The sequence below is a fragment of the Vombatus ursinus genome, unplaced genomic scaffold, assembly GCF_900497805.2.
Source record: "Vombatus ursinus unplaced genomic scaffold, bare-nosed wombat genome assembly UNPS02014867.1, whole genome shotgun sequence".
Classification (NCBI taxonomy): Eukaryota; Metazoa; Chordata; class Mammalia; order Diprotodontia; family Vombatidae; genus Vombatus; species Vombatus ursinus.
This window is the reverse complement of record NW_020954645.1, coordinates 3,771,535-3,797,130: the sequence shown is the minus strand read 5'-3', so window position 1 is coordinate 3,797,130 and position 25,596 is coordinate 3,771,535. Positions and strand designations below refer to the sequence as shown.

Sequence of the window (25,596 nt, the reverse complement as noted above, 5' to 3'; positions counted from 1 at the left end):
ACTGAATTCGTTATCTTTTTTCCAAAACCTTCCCCTTTTCCTAACTTTCCTATTACTATAAATTAATATTACTACCCTGTTACTTTAAAGGGCGCTACTACTACTACCATCTTCCCAATCACCCAAGCTCACGAACAATCTAGGTATTGTCTTCATTCCTCACTCTGTCACATTTTGTATTCGATATGTTGCCAATTCCTGTCTATTCTACCTTTATGATCTCTTGTACATATCCCCTTCTGTCTTCTAACACGGCCACCAGCCTGGTGCAAGCCCTCATTACCTCATGCCTGGACTATTGCAATAGCCTGCTGGTTGATCTCCCTGCCTCAATTTTCATCCTCCATTCAACTTCCAAAGTAATCTTCTTAAAGAACAGTTCTGACCACATACCCCTCCCTCTATACACACATACACATCCAATTCAATAAATTCCAGCGGCTCCCTATCACCTCCAAGATCAAATATAAAATCCCCTGTCTGGCTCTTAAAACCCTTTATAACCTAGCCTAGTGTTCTTTCATCTTACTCCTCTATATATATTCTATGATCCATTGACACTGGCTTCCTTGCTGTTCCTCCCATAAGACTCAGCCATTTTCACTGACTGTGCCCAGTGTCTGGAACTCTCTTTGTCCTAGTCTCCATCTCCTGGCTTCCCTGGCTTCCTTCAAGCCTCACCTAAAATCCTGCCTTTTGCATGAAGCCTTTACGGGTACCCTCATTAATTCTAGCATCTTCCCTCTAATATTATCTCCTATTCGTCCTGCATTTCTTATTTGCATATCCTATAGTTGTTTGCACGATGTCTCTACCATTAAACTGAGCTCTTTAAGAACAGAGATTGTCCTTTATCTTTCTTTGTATCTCTAGCACTTAACACAGTATCTCTAACTTAACAATGTTGTTGTTAGTGATGGCCAACTCTTAGTGGCCCTGTGGACCGTAACATGACAATGCTGTCCAGGAAATTTTCTTGGCAAACATACTGGAGTGGTTTGCCATTTTCTTCTCTAGTGGACTAAGGCAAGCAGAGGTTAATTGCCCAGGGTCACACAACTATTAAGTTTCTGAAACCAGATTTGAACACAGGTCTTCCTGACTCCAGGCTTAGAGCTCTATCCACTGCATAGTAAGTGCTTGATAAATGTTTATTGATTTAACACAGACAGTTAAGTGGCAGAGCCAGATTCAAACCTGGGTGCCGAGACTCCAAATCTGATGTTTATTCCACTGAATTATGAAGTTCCTCTAGACTCTTTATTCTGTTAAAAAAACAAACTATAATGTGGAAACTCCAGCCCAGAGCTGGGGGAGGGAAATTAAGAAGGCAAGCATTTTACTTTTGTCTTACAAATGGAGAGTCAGTCGGCCTCTTTATGCTTTAAGTTCTCTGTCCTAGATGAAGTGGCTTGCAATTTAGCTCCCCTCGCCTAAATAACTTAGGCCTTCTCCTCCAGTTCAGAGATTCTTTGGGCTATGCTTTGGCATTTGCTTGTTTTCTAGGTGTATCCATAGACTCATTGCACTTTGTTTGAGGTCTTAGGAGATCTCCCCTCCCTGAGGGCTTAAATTTTGGTTCTGCTCTAGGAGAACTTTATCTCTATTCAAAGCATAGTCTGAATACTTCTTCAGCTGCTAGGCTGCAGAGGAAAGGGGGAGGAGAAGGCTGAAGAGTACTCATTCCAGTGTGATCCAAGGCCTAATGGCTCCCTTTTAAGATTTTGAGTGAAAAATTGTTCTTATATGTTTTTTCATTCTTCATTCATTCTTGGAGGAGGACCAGTGACCAAAAGAAGGGACATTTATTTTTGCATGAGGGCGAGTGAACAAAGGAAGAGATGCCCCTCAACCCTCCATCTATGCAGCCACTTTACTGTTATCTAAGAGCAAAACATCCTTAGGCCAGTTTTGAAACAAAGCTTCTAGACACCCAGTGAGACGTGGGGGGGGGGGGGGCTGCCATTAGAAACTACAACTCCCAGAATGCAGTGGTAGTTCCGCCGTACTGTGCAGTTCCTTTGGGTAGCTTGCGTGGCATGCTGGGAACCACCGCTTCCATCCATTGGATCTCTTTCTCCTTCTCCCTATTTGCCCTTCCCCCATCCCTACTTCCGCTTCTCGATCTTGGCCCCGCCTCCTCTCGAGACGCCTAGTGATGGAGCAGTTCTCGACAGTCTTCCCTCTTTGCATTCTTATTGGTTAGGCCTTGCTGCCCTTCAGGGGGGTGGGACGGAGGACCCGTTTTCTGATTGGTGGCTAGGTTTGGCGCCAACTAGGAAAGGTGGGCGGGGCAGCAGCGGTACTGTGCTAGCGGCTACTGAGAAACACCCGAGCAGCTGGGGCAGGAGGTCGGCTGGACACTGGTGCGCTCCTACTCCCCGCTCTCTGCCGCCACCGCATCTGGGCTGATTGAGTTGAAAGAAGACGGCTCAGGCTTGCGTCTCCGGCTTGAGGTTATCAACCTGCCCCTCCACCCCGTCCCTCCTTTCCACCCCTGCACCCGCCCCGTTTTGTTTGGGTTTAATCCTCAGGTTGGCGGCGCCTGCCCGCGCGGCCCTGGAACCCCTTGCGTGTGGGCATCGTTCGTTCGCTCCCTGAGGGACCCGCCCGCCCCGCTTCTCCGCGGCGCCCGCGTCCCTGAACCTCGGGGTCGTGTTTGTGTTTGACCCGCGGGTGGCCCGGCCCGCGCGCGCGCTCCGCGCTCCGAGAAGCGGTGGGGGCAGCGCTGCGCGGGACGAGGCGGGCGGGCGGGCGACCCACCTGAGGGCAAGGGAGAGAACGAGAGGCGGCACCGCCGCCACTCCTCCGGATGGAGCTGGGTCCGGAGCACCCGCACCGCCGCCGCCTCCACTTCGCCTGCAGTTCGCCGCCCGCCGTCGTCAAGGCCCTGTTCCCAGCTGGCCCCGGGGGGCTGTCCCCGGTCACCAACCTCGCAGTCACCATGGACCAGCTGCGGGGCCTGGGCAGGTGAGAGGGAGAGGAGGGCGGCCTGGGGCTTCTCCTCCCGGGACCTTCCCCGCAGCTCAGGGGTGCCCTTGCCCCGAGCCTAGGGAAACCTCCTTCCATGTGCCTGGATCCCCCCCCCCCAGGCCAAGGCACCTTAGCTCCCCCCAAGTTCACTCTGATTTTGTTCTTACCCCTTGGCCCATGTGCCCACCTCCCCGGGCCTGTCCCCCTTTTCCTTCCTGTTCTGCACCCTAACGTTCTCCCCCCTCCCCTGCCACCCCCAGTACACCCGGGGTCCCTCTTTTTCTCCATGCTTCACTCACCCCATCACCATGTGTCCTCTGTTGAAGCCTATGGGTTGAGGCACCGGGATAGTGCCAAGAGTTCAGTTTTAGAATCACAGGCCCTGATTTTTCAGTTCTGATTCAGCTCCTTAGTAGCTCTATGACCTTGGGTAAGTCACTGCCCTTTTTGAGCCTCATTTTCCTCATCTGTAAAATGAGAGGATTGGACTGGATGATCTCCCAAGATTCCTTTTAGTTCCCAATCTGTGATCCTAATCCATCAGGTCCCCATCCCCCACACACATTCTGTCCCAACATACATTGCCTCCTTTCCACTGCCAAGTAAATCCTGATCTTCATAACCCCCCCATATGTTCTCCCTTTTTCAGAGCACGCCTACTCACCAAGCACACCCTGACATCCTTTCTTATTTTCAGCCCCCTGTCCTTTATCCCCTTCGTTTCTTATTTCTTCTCCCCTCATGTGCACCATATTTCAGACTGTACAGTCCCTCAACAATATACATTCTTCTCCAATATCCCCCATCCTGTTCCCCCTGTTTCTTCCCTTTCCCCTCTCTTCTTCATTCAACCCACTGCTGTCCCCAAGTATACACCATCTAAACTTCCATTCTCATTCTCCCATTACCAACTGTACCTGGATCTTATTCTCACTACTTCCTACTCATGCCATGTTCCATTCTCACTGTCTCCCTCATACCTATTAATCTCTACCAGGTCTAGTTTTCTCCCCAACTTTCCCATATTCTAAAATCTTTGAATCTCCTGCCTTCCTACCCACTCACTCTACAACCCTTTAACAGGATCTCCAGTGGGAATAGCTCTTCCAATGTAAGCATTCCATTTCCTTTTTTTTTTTTTTTTTTTTTTTTTTTTTTTTTTTTAAGGCACATGGTGAGTTGGCCTGTGAATTAAATTAACCACAATTCCCTAGCATGTGGCCCAGGGTCGGTCACCTTGCCTCCATTTTACTATGGGCCTGAGTGGCCCCCTTCCCCCACACAGTACTTTAGTAGATCTGAGAAATGTTTTGGAGGAGGGCTAAATTGAAGGCTTTTCTTGCAACCTGGTCTCTTATTAACTATGTGCATCCTCTTGTTTCCTTGCCTTTTGACTCCTATCAATTTCTGGAATGCTGTTTTTCCATTGTAACCTTGTTCTAAATTCCCCCCAAATAAACATAAAACCCCACAAGAGTAAAGAGGTATTCTCCTTGGAGGTGGAGGGTCCAGGGAGCCTTGGGTGGTATTCTTGAGAGCTTTGAATTCCATTGGACTTTAGGTGCTATGCTGGGGAGTTATTGGCCCACTCATTCTGTTAAGGAATTGTGATCAGCAGGAGGGTGGCCCTTGTAGGACATCAGGTAGGGCCAAAAAAGGCTTTAAATAGTTTGATATTTTGCCTCTGTCTCACTGATAACCCACAGTCCATGGAGAAGAGGAGTTTTGCTTGTTGCCACATTCCAAAACTGCATATAAAGAATTGTGTGGTTTTCTTTACAGTGAATGTGAGCTTCAGCTGGAAATGAACAGCAACAGCCTCCCGCGGACAAGCTCCACAGAGTCTACAGATTCAGGTATGCGTTTGTTGTATCTGATGTACATGCCTGCTGTGCTGGGGTAGGCCTTGTGAAGGAGAGAGGACGTGACAAGCCCCTCTCCTTTTCAAGAAGCTTCTAGTTTAATAGAGGAGGTACATTTATGACATGTACATAAACAATTGAAAGGTAAGGCAGTATAGGATAAGTGCCATAGAGATAGTATAATATGAATTATTACTTATATGAAGTATAATAGTGGATATATTAATAATATATGGATAATAATAATAATGGATATATTACTGAAATAACAAGAGGGAGGAGTTTGTTTCTGCAGAGAGGATTGGGGGTTATAAAAGCAGCATCTGAGAACAAGTTAATTTTCAGTAGGGAAAAATAGAGATTGAAGTAGAGTGGCCTTCTACTCTTAAGGCTTGTGATCAAAGGCTTGTTGAATGTTCAGGGAAGGTAGGAAAGGATAAGATATGTCCAGGGAAGAGTAAATGGTCCATTTGGCTGAAGTAGGGAATGTATAGAAGAGTACTTGGAGAAAAGGTAAATTCCCTTCAAATTACCAGTGTGTGTGGTTGTCTTGGGTATCTTCCCACTTGGAAGGGCAGTGGGAAGTGAGAAGTGGTCTGAGGGTAGGTGGTGATTTTAGACTATGCCTATTCCGTTGTGACTGAATGGCCAGAAAATAAAAGGTGGCTGGGAGCTGATGAGTCTAGGCTACTTCAAGGTTGTCGCGTAAATTAGATTAAAACTCTAAGATCTTCTGCCTTTGGGGAGCAGGAATTTCTTGTTGGTTGCCATTTTTTTAGACATGAAGCCAGGACCCTACCAAATCCCTTCACAGTGGCTCTAATTAGTATTTGTTCCTGCTACCCATGGATAAATTGATCTGAGTTAAAGACTTGTGCTGTTTGACCAGATGTAGTCTACTTGCAGCAGTGCTGACCTAGGACTTGCCATCTGGGAGGGATATAACATGGATATTAACCATAAACCAGATAATCCATTCCTAAATAATCAGAAGATGGCTGTAACAATTCATCTAGCCTACAATTTTCCCTTAAGTCTTGTTTCACTGATGGTAACTCCAGAGCAGAGGAAAGCATTATGTCTCCTTCAGAGGCAGCTCGGTGATGAAGTGATAGAGCTCTGGACCTGGGGTCAGGAAGACCTGAATTCAAGTCTTGCCTCAGATGCTTGCTAGCTCTGTGACCCTGAGCAAGTCAGAGTTAATAATAGAAGGAATTAAGGTATTATAATAATGACTTACAGAACAGCTGAATCACAACAGCCATGTAGTAAAGACATTTTTCCCTACCCCAACAGGTTTTTGTCTGGATTCTCCTGGACCCCTGGATAGAAAAGAAAAGTATGTATTTGCTTCTTTTAATTTTTTTTGAAATATCAAATGGGAATATTATTAGGACCCTGACTGGCTAGGGACCTGGACTAAGATCTCCCACATCTACACTGTTGCTGCACTCACTCTTGTTTTATATAACATACTAGCTTACTTTAGTTTTAAGTGTAAGTATTCAAATCTGTCATGTTCCTGCCCCATCACATAATTCTTGCCTTAAGGCAGGACATCATAACCTGGGATCCATGAACTTTAGAAATATCTTGTTAAACTATTTCAATATAATTGATTACCTTTGAAATCCTGTGTAATTTATTCTATGCATTTCAAAACATTTTGAAAGGGGGTTCATAATCTTCACCAATTTGCAGAAGTAGTCTGTAACACACAAGGTTTAAAACTCCAGCCTTACGGGAATGTGTTTAAGAGAATATTTTGTTTGAGCTTAGTCACTTTCCCTAGAAGCTTAAGGTATTTTGGATTGGGTGAATTTGGGAAAATGATGTTCTCTTTCCTTAGACATTTAGGTAAGTGGGTTTGCCTAAAAGGAAAGAATAAGTTGCCAATCAATGTTGAATTACTTAGCTAATTTTAACATGCCTTCATTTGCTCTGTTCTTATTGCAGCCTTGAAAAACCCATGAGGAGAATAAACTCCCTGCCAGTAAGTTCTTTTCCTATTCTATTACTGACTTTGGGCTTAAATCTTGTGTCCACCAAGGATGATTTTGTTGGGAAAGAAGTGACAGTAAGTGTTGCAAATTTCACTAGAAGTAAGTGCTTGCAGATGGTAAAAAACTACCTCAAGGGCAGGGAGGTGGCATAATGGACAGAGCACCGGCCTTGGATTCAGGAGGATCTGAGTTCAAATGTGGCCTCAGACGCATAACACTTACTAGCTGTGTGACCCTGGGCAAGTTACTTAACCCCATTGCCTAGCCAAAAAAAAAAAAAAAAAAAACTACCTCAAGCTCCCATAGAGAAAGGGAAAAAGGAACCTCTCATCTAAGAAAACTTCAATAGAAGGCTAGGTCTTGCCCTTTTTTACTTCTATTTTTATTCTATTTATTCTATCTAAAAGTATTCTGTTTTTACATCCATAAGTGTTCTAGCTCAAACCAGAGGTGATTTCTCTTTTCCAATGATATTATAATACCTTCATTTGTCCAAGTAGACAAGTCTGGGAGGGTTATTACCAAGTATTGCCAACTATGTTTTGATAAAAACATGGAGAGGGAGAAATTAATTTTTATATATGTGTTTTCCCTGATAGCTGCCTAAAGATTATGAGATAACTGCTTAGATTGTTTCTAGTTAGCTATGTTTTTCTTTGAATAACTGAATTAAATAAGAACTTCACTGAAGTATCCATTACTCAACTGATGTCCAATTTATTCTTGTCACCTTGACAGCAGAAGCTCCTAGGGTGTAGCCCTGCCCTAAAGAGAAGCCATTTTGATTCATTTGACTGTGATATCTTTCAACTAAGTGACCATGATGATAACAAGGAAAATGTGAGTATGGCTTTAAGTCAGAGATGAAAGCAAAGAGGATTAGTAACTGGTGGGAGACTTAAATTTTTGGCCAAGGCAAAATAATAACAAATTGCCTTGAGGGTAATTGCCAAAACCTTAAGACAATATCCCCTTCGAAGAATTGGGAAAAACAAGGTGAATGAACCCATTTAGAACTCAGGTAGATAAATGGTCATCTTTTTTCTTTTCTTTTTTTAATTAATTAATTAATTAATTTTTAGTTTTTGACATTCACTTCCACAAGATTTTGAGATCCAGATTTTCTCCCCATCTCACCTGTCTCCCCACCCCAAGATGGTGTGCATTCTAAATACACCTTCCCCCAATCTGCCCTCCCTTCTATCATTTCCAAGTGTGTACGCCACCCCCTCCTTCTCTTATCCCCTTTCCCTTCTATTTTCCTGTAAGGCAGGATAGATTTCTACACCCCTTTGCCCGTATATCTTATTTCCCAATTGCATGTAAAAACAATTTTTAACATTGAGTTCCAAATTCTCTCCCTTTCTCCCTCTTCACCCACCCTTGTTGAGAAGGCAGCAATTTGATATAGGTTATACATGTTTGGTCATGCAAAACACTTCCATAATAGTCGTGTTCTGAAAGACTAACTATATTTCCCTCCATCCTATGAATGGTCATCTTATAATAATCCAAGTCCAGAGGTACTTCTCAAAGTTCAAACTCCTTTGACAGCAAGACCTTCTACCAACTGACCCAATCCTACCTTTCTAAACCCACTTCATTCCCCAAAACATCCACTCTAGTTAAGTAGTTCTCATGGTCCTCTGAGCATATATTCTTATCTGGTAATCTATGCAGTGTCTTTTATCAGTGCAACTTTTAACCAACTATTCTTTGTGGTCAAGCTGAAATCCTTCATGTCCTTCATGAAGCATTACTATGATGGAAACAAAGAGAAAGGACACAACAGGAACACACAGTTATCTCTCTTCCTTTCCTACTCTGTGCTTCATTTGGATCCCATGTTAATTTTGCTAGAGGTGCTACACTAATCAGTATGTGTTTTGTCTCTCCAGATAAGATTGTTTCTAGAAGGTAGTGTCTCATACCACTCAGTTGCACTGTTTGTTATATGTAGTGGGTATTTTGTTTCCTGGACAGCCTTTGTCAGGGACACCTGGTCTCTGACTCGGGCAATCTTACCTTGGAGACTTACTTAAGAAGCATTGTGATTGGTCTGTCATGTTCATGCCTAGCAAATGGGCAGTTAAAGAGAAAACTCAGCAACAGAATGTAAAAAATAATTTGAGAAGCTTTGCTTCTTCTTTAAAAAGATACTTAGAAACAAGGTTAGGCAGCCTTCATAGACCTGATCTCATCACTGTAAATGCTAGGGGACTATGCGAATTCTTTTGTTCATCAGTGATGACACTGATATCTTTTGGTTCCACAAATTATAATATCTTTCTTGTAATAAAATCTGAACTCTTAATTTTGAGGTAGTCATGATATATCTCACCTGATCTATATCTCAATTTATGAGTCAAACATGGAGGGTTGTAGAAAGAGTATTAAAATCAGTCGTGCTGTCTTGCAGGAGGTCTTTGAGTTTAAGAAGCCAACAAGACCTGTACCCCGTGGCCCTCTTCATGGACTTGGAGAGGTCAAAGATGTCTTCACCCAAAGGCAGAATTCAGCCCCCGCTCAAATGGTATGTCCTCTTTGCCTCGACTTGCCCAAGTTCTATCAGTTAGGGGGAAATTCTGGGGCCTCTTCCAGAGAATGTGTGTACCCTATAGGTTCTGGGACTGTCTTGTGGCTGAAACTCATAACACTACCAGGCAGACCTGACTTGTACATGGAGGTTTGGTTAGGACGCCAGAGGTAAGGAAAGGGGTCTGCATTTATCCAAGGCCTGCTGCCAGTTCTGGCCAAGATTTCCTCGTGAATTAGTGTGTTACAGGATTGTGCCTCTTAGTTGAATGATGTCTCTTTTGGTAGTTTTATGATAAAGGCATCATTCTCCCCAGAAAATAGTATTTTTGGATGAAAAGGACTTGGCCTCATCTGGAGATGTTCTCTAAGAGCTCTCCTACCAGTCATTCTCCAGTCAACTATCTGCCTACAGGGTCTGATACTTAAATAAACTGTCAGTGATAGCAACCATGATTATATATCTTGCCCTACTATTAGTCGGAAGTACTAATAGTTCTAAGATAGTTTCCCAAGTGTTAGCTTAAAGTCCTGGCCCTTGGTACTTTTCCCATTAGTTAGAGTGAGACTCCTTTAGCCACAGGCACTGTACTTCCTGGAGCTGGCCCCTTTGGCCATCTATGCAATCAAAGGATTTGGATTCTTCCAGAGCACTAAACTTTGGACCTAGAACTTGGCATTAACAGGAATCACATGTTGCATATCTATCCTGTTTCTTTGAGACTGTGAAAACAGTTCATGATCTCTAGACATCTCTCTGACTGATCTACCTGTGAGTAATGGTTCTTTAGTGGTAGCACTGAGAAATATAACGCCTCTGTAATGGTTGTGATAAGAAATGGGTTTAGGTGTCCTAGACTTGGGCTAAAAGTTTGTTCTGAGGTGATTACAGTACCCTTAGAGAGCTAATGTTAACACAAGGCAATTTATAAATAAAATGTATATTGTAATGAGAAATAGACCTTGCCCAAGAACTTTATCTCATTTCTGTCAAATTAATAATCTTGAGTTGCCCTTCTCTACTGTAGGAGTATTTCAGTGTAAAGCGCTTGGGTCAGTCATTTAGACCCAGAACATTCACTTTGGCAGATTGTTCATTGCAAGTAATGCATGGGTGGTAGAGGGGTGTCTTGTTCAATTCCGGCTGAGTTGTGGAGATAAAAAGATAAAAATCAACATTGACCACATCCTCAAGGTGCTTATACCCTTCTTAGAAATCTATTTCACAATGAACTGTAGTGTAAGCTAGAAGTTGATATACTGTAGAAAATGTCAAATAGTAAAGGACAAAAGAGGAGGGAGAAATCACTTCGAGCCGGGAGGACCGGGGAAGGCTTCATAGTACCATCTGAACTGGGCGTTGAAGGAAGAGGAGGATTTCAACAGGTAGGTCTTTAGGAATTCTTTGCAGGCTGGAGGGATAGGTAGGCTTGTATGCATGGAGATGGAAAACGCTAAGAAAAAATCAAGAAAAAGCAATTCATCCACTTTGGATGGAACATAGTACATGAAAGGGTGGAATAAGGAGCCAGAGTAGGCAATGGGGAAACTAACCAGTGGTTCTTTAAAGAAAGAGAATGATAGAACAGAGATTGGAGTCAAGGAGTTCAGTGATGAGGTGATTAAAATAAGATTTGTTGAATAAATAATTTGGGAGGAGAAATAATATGGGCCTAAACTGGGATGGTCACAGGGGGTTTATTGACAACCCACTAAATAATCAATAAGCATCCATTATTCCTGCTATGTACCAGGTACTGTTAAACACCAAATATACAACAGGAGAGTGACACATAATCCCTACTCCCAAGGACCTTACATTCTACTGAAAGGATATAACATGTTTACAGATAAACAGATAAAAGGCATATATAAAATACAAGTGATTTGGGAAAAAACAGGAATCCAGAAAGGTCTCAAAGGAGACAACAGTTCAAGCTAAGTTTTGAAGGAAGCTGAGGGTTTTAAGAGGTAAAGAGAAGGGAAAGCTTTCTAAGCATTGAATGTCTACAAAGACGTGGAGGTGGCAGGTGCAGTGTCACATATAGGTGGTAGTAAGTAGGCTGGTTTGTCTGCAATATAGATTATGTGGGGGGGAGGGATATGTAATCAGCCTTGAAAAGGGGGCTGAAGCAAGATGGTAAAGGGCTTCAAATGCCAAACAAAGGAGTTGGTATTTTATTCTAAAACATTTGGGAACCACTTGAGCATACTGGTGGATGTGATTAGACATGGTTTAGGAATATAAATTTGGTGGCCAGGTAAAGAATAGTTTGTAGAGGTGGTTGATGGGTCTAGACCAGAGTGCCTGAACTAGAGTGGTGGTATGAGTGGAGAGAACAGGTTGTAGGTGAAAAATAATTGAAGTAGCATCAAAAAGACCTGAGAGCTGATTTGATATGGGGCTGAATGAGAGTCAAGACTTGAGGCTAACTTCAAGATTGAAAACCTGGGTGACTAGAAGAATGGTGGTGCTCTTGACAGAAAAAGGGAGAGAAGGAGGGAATTAGGTTTGAGAGGTAGAACAACTAAGACCTGGCAACTCACTGGATGGTGGGGGTTGGGAGGAGAAGTGTCAAGGGTAACACCAGGTCTTGACCAAGTCCCCCTTGATCTATTGAAGGGAATAACATTTGGCCTGATCTATAATTTTTTTAACCAAATCTGTGAATTATCTTATAGTTTTCCACCAATGAAAAGGATAACAGTGAACTTGCAAACTACTTCCCTCTCTTCCTGCCACAGTCTCCTCTTACCTCTCTGGCTGATGAGGATGATGGATTCCTGGAAATACTTGATGGAGAGAACCTGAAGGTACCTGCCTCCCTTTCACTCTACCCCTAAATGTCCTCTGAGTTTTCCCAGGAGTGCCAGAACATACTTCTTATTTGGGCCTCTTATGAAAATGAAACCCAGTATACCAAAGCACATACCAAGGATTTAGGGGCCTGCATGTTTGATATTGCTGGACAAGCTACTAAAGGATGCTTGATGAATCAGGTTTCGGGGCAAGAACTAACTTGCTTGAAACAATAGGAGAACAATCATTTTTAAAACTTTGTGATGTTAACTATAATTGCTATAACAGTATGGAAGAGGACAGTCCTGTGGTGAAAATGGGGTATGAGCTAGCTTTATTTTGAAGACTGAGTAGTATATAGATAGCCATTGGAATGGAAGGAAAACATACTACCTAGAAATGGAATAAGAGAGAGAGAGAGAGTGTGTGTGTGTGTGTGTATGTGTGTGTGTGTGTGGTATGATTGGGAACAGCAAGAGTTTAGACAGGAGCAGAAACATGTTGGTCTGGTAGGGTGGCATTATATTATAAAAGGCTTTGAGATAAAGCCAGATAGAAGATAAAAACTAAGTTGTATTAACTTTAGCTTTGTGGATTGAAGAAAACCTTAATCATCTCACATTTCCTTACTTTTGTTTGAGGTATTTCTTTGACCCTAGCTAAGGTAATAGAGGCAGGGCATTTATGCATCAAATATCACCTATCCCCAACAAGACCTAACTCCACTAGGCCTGAGTTAAAAGGATTGGTCACAATGCCGAAGACCAAAACTATAGTGTATAATGGCTTCTTGGAGTGAGAACGTAATTAAGAATAGATTGTTTGCTTGCTTGTCTCTAGAATGGTAGTAATGAAATTACTGATTTTTACCAAATTAACTGTTACAAAATGTAGCAGTTGACTCCTTCAGTGCACCCCACCTCGAAAGTAGATATGCCTGGAGCAGCTAGGTGGCACTGTGGATAAAGTGCTGGCCCTGAAGTCAGGAGGACCTGAGTTCAAATTTTGCCTCAGACCAAACACTTGACACTAGCTGTGTGACCCTGGGCAAGTCACTTAACCCTAATTGCCTAAAAAAAGGAAAAAAAAAGGCAGATATGCCTTCGAGAAGCAATACCCTCTTCCTTCTTTAGACCCACTGTCTTAAGATCATACCATTTACAATCTTATTTTTTTTTAATACATTTTCTTCTCATTTAGAATGATGATGAAACGTCATCATGCATGTCAAGCCTTTGGACAGCTCCTCTCGTGATGAGAAGAACAGCAAACCAAGTAAGTCACAGTATTATTGACCAAAATTCTTGGAGAGCTCAGAGCTAAGGGTCTGTGTCCATGCTAAACAGATGGTTCCTGGCATTTTACCATCACTCGAACAGATCGACATCATAGCCTTGAGTCCTTGAATCTGTCAAACTCCTTTTCTTCTGTGTCTCTAAAATTTTAACACTGTTACGGTCACCTATTAAAGGGCAAATTACAAGGTAAGGAAATTTGGGGACCTACTATATACCTGCAGATCAGTTATAGACTCATTATTTAAATTTGTTCAACATAATTTAACTTAATTAATCCAACTAGCAAAAAGCCACTACTCTAGATTTTGTCCTTAGGCTACCTAGCATATTTTTTTCAGCCTGCGATTTTTCCTTATATGTCCTGCCTCTCAGTTCCAGATCAGACTTGTTTAACCACTAAACCCCAACTTAATGGTTCTATCTTTTCTTCAGTTTCACTTACTGCATTTTAACAAATCTCTATTTTCTAAGCCCTTTCTCTCTTACTGGACAAAATTTCCCAAGCATCTTCTCTCTCATTTTCTGAAATGATTAATTTGTATAGTTGGCTTATATTTCTGCACTGCCTATCCTCAGCTTCTTTAATATTGATTGTCCTGATTCTCCTATCTTTGTCTATTCCTTTTGTCTCTTTATTAGTTCTTGTTCTTCTCACTCATGAAATGTTGGCTTTTTCCAAGGTTTGGTCATTCCTAGTCTTCTTTGCTATACTCCTTTTCATAAAGAGCTCATTACTCTTGAGGCTGCTCATATATTTCCCCTAACATCTACAAAAGTGTTGTAGGTCCCATAGCATACTCTAGGTCTTCAATGGCAGTAATCTTTTACATTTCTATAATTCTTTGTGGTTTTTGAAACAGTTTAACATTCCATTTAATCCTTACAGATTTGCAGTCATGTGTTAATCCTGAATCAAATACTGTCCACTCCTACTCCCCCACCCCTATACAGGGAAGGAAAGACCTCCTAGAAGTTTGTTTGGCTGTGAAGAGGTTCCTTCTATAATCTTTTGCGGATTTCGTGTTCAAATCATATGCCACTGAACTATAAATATTAGAGTGATTATCCTTACTGTCTTGGCCATTTGCAGAGCCTCAGATTGGTGCTTCAGACGTAATAATAGGCTTGTTCCGTTGGATTTAATTTATTACATTTCTCTCTGGTCTTTGAAACAAACATAAAGCACAATTACCCTTATGTTGTAGAAGCACGAGAGATGCTGCCAGAGTATGAATAAGGTATTTTAGTTTTGGTGCCTGGTGTTACTAAAAGTTCATACTGGTTAATTCTGCCTTTTTTTCTGGTTGGCCACTGTTTGACCACAACCTGGTGCAATTAATCTGGGAAAAAATTGTAGAAATTGGTTCTTAAACAGAGTTTGGGAGGAGAATAACCAAGGAACCAGGCCTACTACTGGGTCAGTAGAATCAATGGCAGTTAGGAGAAAGTCATTTCTGGCTTCGTAGACCTGCCTGCATGATAGCTCCTCGGGTGAGGGTGGGGGGTTCAGCAAGATAGAGCCCTGGAAGCTAATCCATTCCACGTTGAGATACCAACTACTTCTCATTCATTCCTCTGACCCTTGCCTGGGCATAATGTATAAATTGGCATGTCATTCTCAGGGCAAGCGGTGTAAGCTGTTTGAATCCTCATCTGCACCCAGTGCCATGACCCGTCCTATGTTGAAGAGATTGGAACGTTCTCCTGAAGATTCCCCACCAGGAAACACAAAAAAGAGGAAAAGCACAGTAGAGGAATCTACTGAGGAAGCAATGAAACTCAATGAGGTTTGTTTGATTGTTATATTGATAGAAGACTGTATTATATGTGTGTGTAGGACTCTGGGCCTTTCTGTTGCTGTCTTATTCCCACAGCATTTCTATTCTGTTATTTTATGCCCTCATTATTTACTGTACAGACTATCTGAGTCTCTACTTTCACAAACTTAATTTATGAGGCCTTTTGATTTCCACATAGTGCCTTGACTATTGTCAGTCCTACAAATAGCATACCTAATTTTTTTTTTTTTTTTTTTTTTTAAAGAAAGCCTTGTAGGAACTAGAAGGTGAGGTGATGGCGAAACAACAAAATTCTGCCCAGTTTATCCTGTCAACTGTCCATAGAATTCTTCTTTCCAGTGAATGATACTAAGTGTTATGACTCAGCCTTGTGTTTCTAAAAGCTTCACCTTGAAAGTGAACCCTCAAAGAGTTACTCAGCTATCATAAAAGTTCTATGAATATTTTAGTGCATATGTGACCTTTCTGTCTTCAATCTTCTAGCAGGTGGGATGTGTGAATCAGAGTGTATGTAAGTTTTAGTCACTTATTAGTGTATCTCGAGTGCTTTCTAGGATAGTTGGAATTGGTAAATAGCTGGTAAATGAATGGAATGGAAATAGTAAATGAATGGAAAAATATTTATTAAATGTACACGAGTCTCTTTTAACAGTTGTTGAATACTGATGAGCAAATCCTAACTTTGTTGATTTTTTTTTTTAATTTATAGTTTAATTGTGTTATACAAAAATAAAAGGCTTGTCTTTCAGATTAGAAGTTGTCCACTAATCATTCACATCAAAGACAAATGCTTTCTCTATGTTCTAGGGTTAAGTCAAAAGCCCTCGGTCTCAGGAATCATTCTCCATTTTTGCGTTTTTGATACAGAGCCTGCAGCCAGCTGTATCCCAGTCACCTTCCACAGAAGAGACTATCAAGAGCATTTTGGACAGTGACCAGAGGGACCTCATTGGTGATTTCTCAAAGGTAATCTCCTTGGGATCAAAAGCCCTTCATTCATGAATTCAGGATGGTATTGGAAAACAGCCCACTTAAGTTTGTGTGTGCCAAAGAGGAATTTTTGGACTTAGAATAATATTGATGAATCTTAAAGAATGGACAGGGTAGCAGTTTTCCAGATTTTGTTGATGCCTTGGAGAGATTCAAGTGAGAGTGGAAGAAAAGCATTCAGGGCAGAGCTGGGCCTGGAGTCAGGAAGACCTGTTCAAATCTTGCCTCAGACACTTACTAGCTGTGTGACCCTGGGTAAGTCACTTAACTTGTTTGCCTCAGTTTTCTCATCTGTAAAATAAAGATGATAATAATAACCTCTACATTTTAGGGTTGTTGTGAGGCTTAAGTGATATATAACTTGTAAAGTATTTGGCACAAAGTAGACACTCTAAATGTTGATTCCCTTCCCATCAAAGTTGAGATCACTGTTAGTGAGCCTAATCCATTTTAGCATTCTAGTCATCCCTTACAGCAAGACTGCCATTTTGGAAGACTTAACAGGAAGTGACACTATAAGCATTGCTGTGGGGTATGACACCAATGACTAGATCTGCTCCCCATTAGAAATTAAACATGCATATATGTAACAGGTTTTGTTTTTCTTGCCTTCTCAGTGGGTGGGGCAGAAGTAGGGGGAAGAGAATTTAGACCTGAAAATAAAATAATATTGAATTTTTAAAAAAGAAAAGAGATTGCCATGGTTTCCCACCCCTACCGAAGGTAAAAATGTCCTTGTGAAAGAGGCAATGTAGAACAGTAGAAAGAACATTAAACTTGGAGCCAGAGGACCCAAGTTCAAATTCTGGCTCTGCAAAGTGAGAGAGTTGGTCTAGATGATGTGTGAGGCACCTTTTAGCCCTATCTTGAGGAGTTCTTCAACTGGGGCCCAGAACTTGGTATTTGAGGACTATATTTCTTTCAATAGTCGTTTGCTTTGTGATCCTCTATGTATTTTATTTTCTGCATTTAAAAACATTCCATAGGCTTCACCAGACTTTAAAAGTTAAGAACCTCTGATGTAAGGTCAATTGTAACAGTGTCTATAAAGCCTTATAGGGTAACAGAAATAGGCAATTTCTGGATTTACAGGTAACCTTTGATCTCTAACCTACACTAAAAATAGTGTCTTGTTGAAATAGCTGACCATAGAGTAAGAGCAGGCTTTATGCCCACACATTAACATGAAAGTCCTGCTCATGGACTGGTCTGCTGAGATCTGTGGGGAGAGGAGAGCCGCCTGTGGCAAAGGTAAAAAAAGCTGCTTAGCTAATCTGCCTTGTAACAGTGGCCGAGCTAGAAAGTGGCCACACTTGTGCCTGCAGAAGCAGCAGTGCTAATGTTTTGTATTCCGTTTTTGTTTTAGGGTTACCTTTTTCACACAGTTGCTGGGAAGCATGAGGATCTAAAATATATTTCGCCAGAAATAGTAAGTAACTTCCAAGGACTCAATTGTACACAAAGTATTTGAGTCTTTAGCTACTAAAAACAGCTAAAATTAAATTTTCTGTTTCTCTCCCCAATCTCTTTCCTCAGATGGCATCTGTGTTGAATGGGAAGTTTGCAAATCTAATTAAAGAGTTCGTCATCATTGATTGCAGATATCCATATGAATACGAAGGAGGCCATATCAAGGTATGAACTAGGGCTGCCATGCAGCAGGGGGTATCTTGGTATATCTTATAGGGAAGGTAGCTGACACCAGTCTAAGTGGTTATTAGTTGAATATAAGTTTCGGGTTTAGTTCTATAGAATCCAATCTCTCTCTCTCTCTGATTGAAAATGTGTCTTGTGTGATGTCTTTGTGTACTGTCTCCCCCTTCCCTTGTTCCTCAAAGGGATTTATAGGAACACCAACATTTACTGATGTGCTAACTAGAAAGGGGATCCTTTTGCAGGTAGGGGCATGTTGACTTGGGAAATTGGAAGGTTTTGTCATTTAAGCACCTATTCCCAAGGTTTAATCACTTTGATAACCATTCTATCCTCCTCATTTCTCCGTTCCTTAACCTCTTCAGTTATTAATGACTCAGAGTCAAATTCTAGAGATTACTGTCACTCAAAACTGCACAAAAGCAGTTGAATTTTGAGAGTCCCTACTCTGACTGAAAACTTCCATCCTTCCTATTCTGTCTTTCTTCCTGGACCATATACCTTCATCATGATCTCTGCTCCCTCTCAGTCCCTTCCCGGTTCTTCTAGTCTGTCACCACTGGTCAAATTTCACTTCAGTCTTTACTCTGTAGTCAGTTGTTTCAGTAAGACATGAATTTCTACCCTTGAATCCCTTATTTTCACCCTGCTAATACCCCAGTCCTGAATAACCCCTGACCAATTATCTTTTCCGTTTCTCTTGAGCAATACAGTAATACTGGGGGAAGTAAGGAGACCCCACTTACTGGATCTCCCACATAGAAATTTTTACTATCTAACCTCCACTGAGCTCTCATTTCCACAGGACAGTCCTTTTTTATTCATTTCTTTTGACTGTCACATGGAGAGATAACTGTTGTTTCAAATCTCCTTCATTCTCTCCTACCCTTCCCATCTCAACAGATTACCTACTTTACTAAGAGAATTGAAGCCATCTTTGGGAGTTTCTGACTCCTTTTCTCTACATTTGAAATTCTGTTTTTACTCATTCTTTCTTCATGTCTCAGGGCAGCTAGGTGGCACAGTGAATAGAGCACTGGGCCTGGAGTGAGGAAAACTCATCTTCATGAGTTCAAATCCAGCCTCAGATACTTACTAGCTGTGTTACCCTGGGAAAATCACTTCACATTGTTTGCCTTAGTTAACCACTCTGTTCTTTTTTTTTTCTGTTTAACATTTTTAAAATTAATTTATCTTCAGTTTTCAACAATCACTTCCATACACTTTTGAGTTTTAAATTTTTCTCCCCCCTCCCTCCCCCAGACAGCATGCAAGCTGATATCGGCTCTACATATACATTCCTATTAAACATATTTTCACTTTAGTCATGTTGTAAGGAAGAATTAGAACCAATAAGAGAAACCACAAGAAAGAGGAAACAAAACAGAAGGGAGAAAAAGCACAAATAGTTTGCTTCAATCTGCATTCAAACTCCATAGTTCTTTCTTTGGATGTGGATAGCATTTTCCATCATGAGACTTTTGGAGATGTCTTAGACCATTGCATTGCTGAGAAGGGCTAAATCTATCAAAGTTAGTCATTGCACAACATGGCTGTTCCTGTGTACAAGGTTCTCCTGGTTCTGCTCATTTCACTCAACATCAGTCCATACAAGTCTTTCCAGGTTTTTCTGAAGTCTGCCTGCTCATCATTTTTTATAGCACAATAGTATTCCATTACATTCATATACTACAACTTGCTCAGCCATTCCCCAATTGATGGGCATCCTCTCAATTTCCAATTCTTTGCCACCACAGAAAGAGCTGCTATAAATATTTTTGTACATGTAGGTCCTTTTCCCATTTTTTATGATCTCCACTCTGCTCTTAAATGAGAAGTTTGCAGTGGTAGTAACTAGCAGACATAAGACTCAAAACCAGATTCTCTGATTCCAAATCCAGCTCTTTCCACTGTACCACAATGCTTCTTAATTGCCAGGTCTCATACTTCCCTCTCCTTGGCATTCCTGAAGAATTTAATACTGTTAGCCACTCTTTCTTCCTACATATGCTCTTCCTCTTAACTTCCATGATACTTGTTTCTTGTTGTGTCTCTTATCTTTCTGATGGAAGTTTCTTCTTCTCCTTTGGTGTCTTCTTTTTCTTCTACCCATCTCATTCTATTTCTCATGATTATGCACAGTCCTCTTTTTTTCTATATAATCTATCCCTTGAAAAACTTATCTATTCCCACTTTAAATATTACATAGGTCCCAGTGATTTATAAATGTCTAGCTCTAACACCAGCCACTCCCTTCATTTCCACATCTCCATCTGCCTTAGATAGATAACACTTTAAATACTCAAACTCAACATGCTTAAAAAACAAATTGATCTCTCTTCCTCCTCCCCAAAAAAGTATTAACTTACTTATTCCCATTAGGGACACCACAGTCATTCTTGACTTTTCTCCTTTCATCCCTTCCTGCTTTTATTCTCTCCTTTCTCCATTCCATATCCCATGCTGTTTCCATAGTAATCTTACTAATGTACAGTTCCAAGCATATTAATTACTCTTCTAGTAAAAAAAAAATTTGGTCACTACCTATTGTCTGCCAAATAAAGTCCTTAGCCTAGCATCCAAGACCCTTCACAGCATTCCCGTTTGCACAGGCACCATTGCTGCCAGGTCATGTTAATGTATCTCCTAGTACCTAGAAAATTGCACTGCAGATTGTATGTGCTTAAGAAATGTTCCGCTGAATTTCCTATTCTTGCTGGCTTGTGATTTTTATATCCTTTAGCGCATTCTGCAGGCATTTTGCCCAATCTTATTAGGTCAGTTGGCAGCATAAGTGGGGGCAGCTATGGCTTGGAAATTGGTGAAATCTGCTGAGTGGAAGAAGGAGGTACTTGGAAAGTCATGCCTCCAAAAGGCTTTTGCTTCTAGCCTGACCGGGAAATGGAGTTATAGGGATCCTTAGTGCTCCTTCTTTGGCTTCATGAGTTTGTTGACTTCTTTCTAGGGTGCAGTGAACTTACACATGGAAGAAGAGGTAGAAGCCTTCTTACTGAAGAAACCCATCAGGCCAACAGATGGCAAACGTGTCATTGTTGTTTTCCACTGCGAATTTTCTTCAGAGCGGGGTCCCCGAATGTAAGTAACTGGGCACTATCTCTCAGGCACAAAATGAAGATTTTTTTTTTCTTCATGGACTGAACTTTTTAAGAATGTTCTTGACTTAGTTTGTTTATCTAAAGAAATGACATTTATAAACAATTAAGGCTCTCCATAATTGGAATAGGCTGCCTAGAGAAATGGTAGATGGAATTCTTTGTCAGTATTAGATTATACTGGGGCTCCTGTGGGATTATGTCATTTTATCTGTAGAACCAGAGCTTACTCAAAGTTGAGCAGAGAATTCCTAGAAAATAACCATTTCCACATTTGAGTCCCTTATTCCTTATTTTTGTTTATATTATATATTTTACATATGTATATATAATGTTATATGTAATATTGTATGTTATATCCTTATTCTTGAGGCCTTATTCCCAATATTCTCCACATCCCCACTTCTGGTTACTTCATTTAGGTATAGGTATATTCAATATCTGGTAAACTGGCACTGACCAACGCTGATTAATATCTCAGACAACGTTTCTTATGAATACCGAAAGCCTACAGAAGGCTTCCCAAAATCCTTGTCTTATTACTTATGCCCTAAAATGTAGGCAGTGCAAGTGAAGTTGTCAAGTGAGAGGGACATTTAGGGTCTGAGAGTCATTTGGAGGCACAATAAGTAGATTTTTGATATTTTAGGGCCTAAGCAACTTGGCAAGGCAAGGGTGGGCAATGACACACAGAATAGTCTTTGTTAACTATATTAGTCGGTCATACCATTTTCCACTACTGCGTCCTAGTGCTCAGATGGATTTTTCAAACATGGTTCAATTTACACACACACATACACACCCCACCTTGAAGCAACTACCAGACCTTCTGGTGCTAGAGAATGATGGTCGGTGGTTCAGGAGTGGCAAGGGTTTTCTTCCTTTTTCCCACCCTCGTTCCCTCAGCTAAATCTCCTTTGGTTTTTCCCTCTTTCTCCAGGTGCAGATTTGTGAGAGAGCGGGACCGCCTGGATAACGAATACCCCAAGCTCCACTACCCTGAACTTTATGTTTTAAAGGGAGGGTACAAAGACTTCTTTTTGAAATGCAAGGTAAGACTGTCCCAGAGCAGCACCTATCAATGACAGTGTTTCATCCATCTATGACGTGTAAAGAACTCATTATCTTAGGCTCTCAAGGATATTTCTTTTGAGAGGAAGAGACCTAGCTTATCTCTAATTACGTACAGGCCCGAGACCCCTCAGATTAGAAAGTTCTGGGACCAAAGGCATTAGAAGCAACATCTGTTCACATCCTGTATATCCTAGCCTTGAATTTTGACATGAGGAGGAAGAGATGTGGTAGGATGTCCCTTTGGACAAACAGACCCCAGTTCCAAAAATATTGCCTCACTCCCATCTCCTGTTGTGTAGAGCGCTGTGCCTAGGTATTGTGAAGAAGTTGAGTCCAATACTGGGTATGTCCTTTTCTCTCTTGCCAGTCATACTGTGAGCCCCCAAGCTACCGTCCCATGCACCATGAAGATTTTAAGGAAGACCTGAAGAAATTTCGCACCAAGAGCCGGACATGGGCAGGGGAGAAAAGCAAAAGAGAAATGTACAGTCGCCTAAAGAAGCTCTGAGGGTGGGGCTCCTCGGAGAGCAGCCAGAGAACCCCCTGTTCCAGAGAAGCCTGAGGAAAGGGGCCAGCTGGATACGTTTTCCTGGCTACGTCTGCAAGCCCGCTCACTCCACGTATGTGCTGACCATCATCACCTTGGTCTCAATTATGAGAGCTTCTGCTTCCTGGCATTATCCTGTTGACTCTCTTGCTGTCCCTTTGGAACTTTTAAAGATACTTTGATGGGAAAAGCTTTCCTTTGGCAGAGACCAGGAATGCTGGGGGGGGGGGGGGTGGTTTGCTGCTACCTTAAGTTACCTCGTGGAGCTTACTAAGAACTTATATCGACACTCAGATAAAATTGATGTCCCTGAGGTTGCCTAAGGCCCCTAGGAGTCAGATTTGTACCTCAGATGGCTTCTTCCCTAAGTGACTTTGGCTGTCTCCCTCCTGTGCAGCTAATCTGTGGCAGTCACAAGGAAATACTGGGTTTGAAGGGTAGGGGTCAAGGGGTGGGAACGAAGGGAATTGTTGCACACAAAGGTGCTACTGACCAAATACCAAAGACAATCTGAGGAGAAAGGATCTCTATTGTGTACAACTCCTATGTGTTAATTTATTCAACCTTGTCAATCACTTTATTTTTTTTAACTCCTGGATCATTAGGTCAAAATACTGCCTTTCCAAGTGGAGTATTATTCTAGGAACTGCCTTGGACCCAAAGTCTATTTTTAATTTTTTTGTTTGTTTGTTTAAAGAAAAGATAAAATACTAGATGTTCACAGACTGGTTTGGTTAGTGATGAGACAGGGAATGAGAAGATGAAGTAGCTTTCTAAACCCCAGGAGGTCCTAAGTAGTCCTGGAGGTTGCTTCAAACCAAGAGTGAGATGGAGCTCTGTCATCAAGATGGTAAGTGAGTGTCAGACTTGACTGTAGTCTTGTGCTAAACTCTGTGACTACTGTTGGAGACTCCCAAAGCCACAAGGCTTTAGTGACTGTCCCTTCAGCACTGCTATCTGCGTAGAACTGGGTTTTTACCATTAATCTTAGAGCAGTGGGGCCTATTTGATAGATGCCCCCTGCCCTGCCATTCCTTAACTCATCCTGGACCTTGCTGGGACAGAAGTTACATCAAGAAAGCACTTCAGGCAGCCTCAGCTGGGTTGCTCCTAGATCAGTGTTAGGGCACGTAGCATCTGTATTCCAGAATGGGGGGGAGAAAATAAGCTCTAAGGTAAGAGTTCTTTAATTTGGGTGTGTTCCTCTCTTATTACCTTCATGATACCATTGAAAAGCTTTTCCTTTTGATCTGCTCCAAGGCTGAAGAGTTTTCTGAACTTCAGGTTGGTGCTTTTTAAAAAGTTTTTTTAACAGTCCTATTTCATGGACCATGAGGTATCAAATCAGTGTTAGAGGAACTGCCTGCAGTTTTTTGGGGGGTAGGGGGGGACAAAGACTCTGGGCATTAAGAAGAAAGTTGGGAGTTGGTGTGGAATTGACCATACAGAACGTGTTTCTCAGGAGGGAGCCTGGTGGATCCTGAAGGTGAAACTTTCTGGGTTATCATGTTTAAATTTGAGGGGAAGGGGGTGGTAAATTTATCTCCAGTCACCCTCTCATCTAGTCCTGTGAGAGTGGGGCCTTAAAAGGACCCCTATAATCAAAGTTAGGGCTAGATCTTGATTTGCCAGAAAAAAAACTGCTCTGGTATCTTCTCTTGTATGTAGTAGATCTTCTAGCTACCTTACACTACAGGTAGCAGTCCTCATACCATCTCTGGCTCTGTTGGGATACAGCCAGGTTTCCTCAAACACAAATATTGCCTTCTCCTTCCTTAGCTTCCAAAAAAAGGGAAGTAGGAGAGGAAGGTAGCATGAGAATCAGTGATGTTGGTGACTGGTTGCTGCTATATGTTTTGGGTTTGGGAATTGCATTTAAATGTAAAGCAATCTTGTTGGAAAAAATATATGATGGGAAGGGGGAGAAGTCCCCCCACACACACACTCCTTGGCTTGGTCCCCAACCTGGTATTGTATGGACTGATATTGCCCAAGTTACAGGAGTGGGGAGGTCATAACAGACTTGGGGCTATATCAGCTAAGCCAGCATTAATAGACTCTTGCAGGCTGTGGAAATAAACAACCTATAACCCAAATCTTTCTGCCTCGTTTTTTTGGGATTGATATGCAATTGATTTGTTACCTTTCTTTGGCGTTCTAGAACTAGTAGCTCCATAAAACTGAGATAAAGTTGGGAGTATCTAAAGAAGGAATTTATGGTACAGTTGTCAGATTATTTTTTGCATGTTAGGTCCTAAAAGTAGAATATACAAAAATACTTGAGGATAGAGGAAAAGTCATAGGGGTCCAGCAGGCATTCTTGCTAATAAAAAGGGGTCCAAACAAATTCAGTGAAACGAAATAGGAACATTGAAATATTCTCTGAATGATTCTGTTTAGTTTGTGATCTTATTCCTTTGTCTTCTCAGTATCACTAGGGATAAGTAAGAGGTTTTCTTGTTTTACAAATGAAACAATAGTGATGTAAAAAGGAACTGAGGAAGCAATTGAGTAAATTTAATTTCTTTCCAAAGAGGAAGAGATTGGAGGTATTCCATAGTACTAAGTACACAAGACAGGGTAATATTGGAACTAAATATATCCCGGATTCTGAAGGAATTAAAGGCTGAAAATGGAAAAACTGTTAGGAAAAAATGCTTAACATAAACCACTGTGCTGAAGTTCTAGCTAATTGCAATTACAATGTGCCTCATTCCCTAAATTATGGACTGTCTGAGGAGCTTTTAAGTAAGATTCCTGTACCCATTTAGAGTTTGTAGAGGGGCTTCTGATTTATGAGTAGATCTTCCCACCAAAAGTAGAAAGGCCCTGTGTTCCCATACTAGCACTCAGGCTACTCACATTGAATATGACAAATTTTATTTATTCCAGAAGAAAACTTAAAGGAATTTAGCAGTCAAACTTTGTTCTCCAGAGGTTCTACCCTCC

The 25,596-nt window shown here is 41.5% G+C and overlaps 1 protein-coding gene across 3 annotated transcripts; it reads left to right on the top strand.

The window, feature by feature from the left end:
* The first annotated feature begins 2,812 nt into the window (after positions 1-2,812).
* CDC25A (cell division cycle 25A) lies at positions 2,813-23,368 on the top strand. Of its 3 annotated transcripts, none has more exons than XM_027842157.1 (15): positions 2,813-2,970; positions 4,756-4,829; positions 6,132-6,174; positions 6,792-6,828; positions 7,580-7,678; positions 9,258-9,371; positions 12,056-12,187; positions 13,374-13,448; positions 15,094-15,258; positions 16,138-16,236; positions 17,627-17,689; positions 17,797-17,895; positions 20,879-21,009; positions 21,967-22,078; positions 22,468-23,368. In XM_027842157.1, the coding sequence occupies exons 1-15, from the start codon at positions 2,813-2,815 to the stop codon at positions 22,606-22,608; spliced, it is 1,542 nt and encodes a 513-aa protein (XP_027697958.1). In that variant the 3' UTR covers positions 22,609-23,368. The 3 variants fall into 3 exon arrangements, with proteins under 3 accessions (XP_027697958.1, XP_027697959.1, XP_027697957.1); XM_027842158.1 differs by having other exon boundaries at positions 7,577-7,678; positions 12,119-12,187; XM_027842156.1 differs by having other exon boundaries at positions 7,577-7,678.
* The last annotated feature ends 2,228 nt before the right edge of the window (positions 23,369-25,596 follow it).